Raw genomic sequence first — 6,293 nt, 5'->3', positions numbered from 1 at the left:
ATTCTCAGGGGCGCAGGAAAGTGTACCGACTTTGATCCCAGGCTCCCAGCAACCTAGTAGATGGAACCATGAAGGATGCAAATAGTGCAACATGTTCTTGTCGAAACGTCTGAACTAGGCAGCACAGAATAAGCCACAGAAAGAACAAAACGGAAGAGTGCTTACATATCTCCCCAAAGATTACTCAAGTATGGAGTTTCAGGTATTAGATAGATGGTGCACCGTATTACTTTCAACCTTTTTATGCTGTCCAAAATCAATGAAATGTATGTCTATTGTATAGAAATGTAGTACACAATGCTACCGTTTGTTGTCTCAACCCAAGGAAGGGCAACTGTAGCATACAGAGGAAACTTAACTTCATGCCAAAGCATGACCAAACTCGCACTCCAGGTATCTAGGTAACCTGCATGTAGTGATTGCAACAGAGCAGACCAGATTACGCAAGAAAATTGGCCTTATTATTACATTTTTTCGTTAGTCTCTTCCATATTAGTCTTCTGCTAGAGGAACAGTCGATGACGGTCAAATCGACTGTAGAAGGCAGCGATGAGCTCTCCGCTGCAACTGCTGAGCTGCTTAGGTTTTACGGTCATAGGATAGCATCTCCGCCCACATCTTGGAGATGATTGGTAACACCTCGGACGCCCCCTTCACGCACCTGGAGAGCAGCTTGTCTGCAAGATTTTTGGCCACGATGATGAAAGATTTTTTGTAAGTTTCAGATTGTCATGCTTTGGATTGCTCTGACCGAACTCATTACAGTGAGCAAATATACTGGTGAACTATGAGAAGACAGCTCCTATTTTCACATAGGAAACAAAAAAAAGGTTGTTCATCATCCAGTTCGCGTCATAATATTTTACTTCCATTTTTACCATTGTGGAGATCAACATCAGTTCCAGCCTGAACTCTAAAGATATGCACAAGGTGCATCAGTTTTCGATTTAAGACTGAACATGCAAATATAAGCCCCATGTTGACTGATTGGGTTCTGAAGAGCCGAAGGAGGAGCAAATGCTCAAACAAACTGGTTACATGTCCTATAGAAGATCATATGTAGTTGTGATTCGCATCACTGACATAAAGGCCACATACCATTTCCTCTTTTGTATTCCGAAGTTGGTTCATGTTGCCTTAATTTTAGGCTTTTAGCATAATATATCCAAAGCAACCACTTTTGAGTTGTTTGTATGTACATCCACTAAGGAAAATAGATTTCAACTCTAATCTAGTGTAACTCCTGGCAGGGGTGATGCTAATGTAACTTGTAATACACAAAGGAACAATATATTTGTTGATATATTGTCGTCGTATCTAGTCAATGTCTTGATCTACAAATGTGTAGCTTACTACAATGAAATGCAAGAAAATATTGTTCTTTTCTGTTCTTTTTGTATTCTATGAGTCGTTTCCTGTTACCTTACTTTAAGCATGATAGTATAACCTAAGCAACGACTTTGAGTTGTTTGTACGTACATCCGCTAAGTAAAGAGATTTTAGAAGTTCAAAGCATGCATACCGGAAAAGAAAATAACAAGCTAAGACATCTATACCTAGAGAGAAACTGTTGGAAAGAGAGCGTAAGAGGGAGAAATAAATATCAGCTCACATGTCTTGCTTGTTCTGGAAGACGAGGATGCTAGTCCTCATCAGTGATCCTCTGTATGTCGACATGACAAATATGAGAGATTAGATCCCAGTCTTCCGCCTGCCCCTCTCCTTTCCTGTAACGCTTCCGCAGCTCAGGACAACGGATGATCTCCAGTTCTTCCAGAGCAGTGAGCCGCTTCATGGAACTGGGCAAGCATGTAAGGCCAGGGCATGTCTCAATCTTAAGCCGTCGAAGGGAAGAGATCTCTCCAAGCCACTCAGGTAGCGTATTAAGAGCGTCAAAGCAACTAAGTTTCAACTCCTGGAGAGTGGTGAGTTCCCGCAGCGTCTCAGGAAGGCAAGTCAGTTTGGGCAAACCCCAGACGTCAAGGCTTCGGAGAGATCGGAGCTTTCCCAGCCACTCCGGCAGTTGTAGCGCATCACAGTAGCCTATCGTCAGATATTGGAGGGAATTGAGCTGCATCATTGACTGAGGAAGGCTGCTCAGGCGTTTGCAGCTCCTGATATCCATCATTTGCAAAGCGCCAAGTTCCCCTGTCCAGTCTGGGAGTATCTGAAGCGAAGCACAGTTCCAGATCTTCAGCTGCTGCAGGGAGGCGAGGTTCTGCATGCTCTTTGGCAGCTGTATGAGGTCATTGCAGGAGGAAATTTCCATTGACTGGAGTGAGATAAACTGCTGCAACAAACCCCATCCAGATGATGGTACCATCATCCTGCGAACTGTCAGTGACTTAAGGAGTGGGCCACAAGAGGGTAACATGATCCCGTTGCTCGTCGAGGCCGAACAAAAATCTTCTGCTACTGCACCAAGTAAATCAGGACTGCCAGGAGGAAGCAACAATCCCGTGTTGCTGCTCATCAACACTAAGCTCTCCAGAGATGATGGAAAGGATGGCTTCATCGTGAGGTTTGGGCATTTAATTATCTTTAATGTGGTCATACAAGAGAAGCTGTGAAGCTCTTCACAGTTAGATTCCCCACCCTCCCCATGTGCCGAACATGCGATCGTCGTCACTGAACATACAGACAAATGAGGCATCTTCTCAATATGTAACTCCTTAAGTGAAGGGAAGGGACCGCCACCAACACTTTCAAGCACAGACATGTTCTCTAGCTTAAGGGTATTCAGAGAAGGCAAATTCACCAGCCCTGACAAATGCTTCAAGTTTCTATAATCTGCTAGCTCCATATGAGCCAAACTTAAGAAAGGTGGTGGATCTAACTGCTTCGTCTTCCCTTTGAAAGAAAAAGAGGATTCATTTTGCTCTGTGATCCAACTTGCAAATTGCTGGCCAGGATAACCATAAATACAAAGCTTCCTGATTCCTGGTGGTGGCTGAAGCCTGTTAAGCAAAGCCAACTCTTGTTCCAAATCTATCTCACGATTGCTTGAGTACCACTGCAATTTTAGTTCCTGTAGTCCATTCTTTTCGGTCAAGTACGCCTTCTCTCCATCATTGTCTGAACACTTTATATACCTAATTTTTTTAATCTCCAGATCACCACTCAACCTAACTAGACTGCGGAGCTCTGACATCCTTGCATATTCTTTACCATCCCCGACAACAAACAATGCCAACCTTCGTAGCTGAGTTAACTGTCCAATTCCCAGAGGCATGCCACACAACTCATCACATCCTTCTAGGTCCAGTTCCTTAAGCCTCCATAAGTTCACGATGCCATCTGGTAGCCTTGCAAGCTTAGTCCCAGAGAGCTTAAGAGCATGTAATCTAAACCAATTAAATGAATTTGGTAACTCTTGGATATCAGAACAAAAGGACAAATTCAGGCTCTTGATCATTTCAAGCTGGACAACAGAATTTGGAAGTTGCGTGATTCTAGAGCAACCATTTAAATTGACGCTTTGCAAGTTTCGAGACATCTTAAATGGAAATGTTGCGAGATTCACACAAGAGATTAGGCGCAAGCTATGGAGATTGTCACAATCACAAATGGATTGTGGTAAACCTTCAAGCTTCCAATCACCTGACAGATCTAGACTTCTCAGCTTCTTAAGCTTACCAATAGACTCTGGTAACCTCAAAAGTTCATGGCAATCTGTGACATGAAGGGCCTGCAAGTTCCAACAACATGAGATAGCTTCTGGAAGTGTTTCTGACTGTAGATGTGTCATTCTAAGATATCCAAGATATTCAAACTTCAGTATAGCTATGGCTGGAGACAGCGATGAAGTATAGACATGCTCTAGAATGACACTACGGACATGGTTTGACTTCTTAATTGGCTTGTCAAATATGAAAGCACCATCACAAACATAAAGAGCACGTGCCTTTCTAATTAACTTTCTGTCAATATTCTTAATGCATTTTGTCAGGGATATATATCTGCAACTCTGACTGGGATCATATATAGCCTTTTCAGGTGTGACAGTAATTTCATGTCGTAAAATGCGCCAAGCAAGATCATGAACCAAGTCGTGCATCTTGCAAGTCACTACTGTTGTGTACTTATCTTGAACTGTATCTTGAAGAAATGATATCTTCAAAAGAGAATCAAAATAATCATTTCCGACATCTTCCAGTTGCTCAAGGTCGTTTAGTGGAATAACCAAACCATGTGCTATCCATTGAGCAATCAAGTAGTCCTTATCTATTAAGTACCCTCTGGGAAATATTGAACAAAGAAGGAAACACTGCTGCAGATATGCTGGCAAATGAAAGTAGCTCAACCAGAGGGATGTAAACACTCTATCATCAATATCCCACAATTCACTCTCTTTCACTGCCCGCCAACTATTTATTTCTTTCTTGCTGCCGACAATACCACCAAGAGCTTTCACAGCTAAAGGCACCCCTCCACATTTTCTCACAATATCTTTTCCAATATCTATAAACTCTGAGTCCAAATCTTCCTTATCCCTTCCACTGCTTTGTAGGAATAACTTCCAGCTATCATCCACAGATAGGGCTTGCAAGTTATACAGAAGTGTGGAGTTCATTTTCTCTGCAACTTCTTGACTTCGTGTAGTAAGTAAAATCCTACTTCCAGCTGCACCGGCTTTCAGATGTAACATGAATTGTTCCCACTCGAGTAGATCCTTATTCCAGACATCATCCATAACAAGTAGAAATCTCTTGCCACTCAACTGCTCTGTGATTACTCTGCTCATGTACTGCAACGGATGGCTTTCAGATCTCTGATCAGTGATAGCCTCAAATAATTTCCCAATAAGTCCAAAAACATCAAACTTTTGAGACACATAAACCCAAACCCTGACTTTAAAATGCTTCTCTATCAAAATTTCATCATTGAAGACCAACTTGGCCAGAGTAGTTTTTCCTGACCCACCTAAACCAATAATAGACATTACTGATACCATCTCTTGATCATTAATCTTTGGTAGTATTATCCCCTGATCCTCACTCTTTGTTAACTCATATATAATGTTAGATCTGTCATGGTCTCTCCCCAGTACTGTTATCTCATCAACAACAGTCAAAAAAGGCAGCTCTCCAGTAGCAATCTGTCGATCCACATTTGAATCCATGGGTAGACCATCTCTTAGTGTTTTGAAGTCCTTTCTTTCTGTTACGATTGCTTCAAATTTCTCTCTGATTTTCTTAATTTTGTTGGCCATCTTGTGTTGTAACCAAATAGATTTTGGCCTATCACAGAAGCATTTTACCATAACAAGCTTCTCACGGTCAAGTTCCTTTGCCTTCTGTTTCTCGGCCTCCATATGGAAATCATTCAGCAAATCATCAATACTGTAAGCAATTTCTTTCAGCTTATTCAGCCAAGTGAGTGCTGGATCATTCTTTATCACTTTGCCTCCAACATTATGAAGAAATGTTTTAATTTCTTCAACTAAACCCAAAAGCTGATGAAGATCTTTCTTCACCCCCAATGCAGCACTGAACTGACAAAAGATCTTGGAAGCTAGTTTACTGCCGGCCAAATTAAGAAGGCCAGCTACTAAAGAAACACCTTCCATGGAACCGTTCTGCACTTAAACTTTATTCAAGACCTACACCATAGTATTGTCAAAGATCAATTTATCAACATTGGTAGATTCAATAGGAAGTAAATGATTTTTTTATAAATGTAACTGCTGAATCCTTCACAAATGTTAAGCATGGCCAAGGTGTACAATTTGTTTCATGAGTATGCTGAAAGAAGAACTTATGGTATCATGTTCATTTCAATAAATCTATTCTGAGTGACAACTATGGTGACTTATTTGGGATATTTCGAAAATTGATCCCTTATTTTCAAGACTGGTGCTATTTCGTTAAGTTCGCTAATAAGAATCAAGTTTAAAAAATTGCAGAACTTATTTAGAGAAGAAATGTGTAAAATAAACAGGAAATTTATCATAGCAATGAGCATTATCCAAAAAAAAAACACAGACATAAGCAAACCCAATCAAAATAAGAACAAGAGCGTACATGGACACTTGGTTCATGTAAATACCTGTAGTCAAATGGACTGTACACCCACGGCGATTGGCTTCACTGACGATCTTTGCTGAAATAGCCAAATAGATTTCTGTGATCTTCCAAAATGGCAGTCCTGTCTAGTTGAGTGCCAGTGAAATCATGAGATCTAAAAGAAAGTCAAAGCTTCCCTTTAGATCTCGCTTCATCCCTGATTCGCCCTTATCTCAGAGGCATCGGCATGCACGCAAAGTCTTCTTGAGCTCCCTTCACCTCCTTATT

At 41.2% G+C, this 6,293-nt stretch overlaps 1 protein-coding gene across 1 annotated transcript; it reads right to left on the bottom strand.

Annotated features, from left to right (window-relative positions):
• Positions 1-226: 226 nt before the first annotated feature.
• Positions 227-6,293, bottom strand: LOC127321383 (putative disease resistance protein RGA3). Its single transcript, XM_051350401.1, has 3 exons — positions 6,049-6,293; positions 1,613-5,602; positions 227-677 (listed from the first exon to the last, which is right to left on the bottom strand). The coding sequence occupies exon 2, from the start codon at positions 5,567-5,569 to the stop codon at positions 1,643-1,645; it is 3,927 nt and encodes a 1,308-aa protein (XP_051206361.1). The 5' UTR covers positions 5,570-5,602; positions 6,049-6,293; the 3' UTR covers positions 227-677; positions 1,613-1,642.

Source organism: Lolium perenne, chromosome 6, assembly GCF_019359855.2.
Source record: "Lolium perenne isolate Kyuss_39 chromosome 6, Kyuss_2.0, whole genome shotgun sequence".
Taxonomy (NCBI): Eukaryota; Viridiplantae; Streptophyta; class Magnoliopsida; order Poales; family Poaceae; genus Lolium; species Lolium perenne.
The sequence above is the reverse complement of the archived record's forward strand: the minus strand, read 5'-3'. Positions and strand labels throughout refer to the sequence as shown.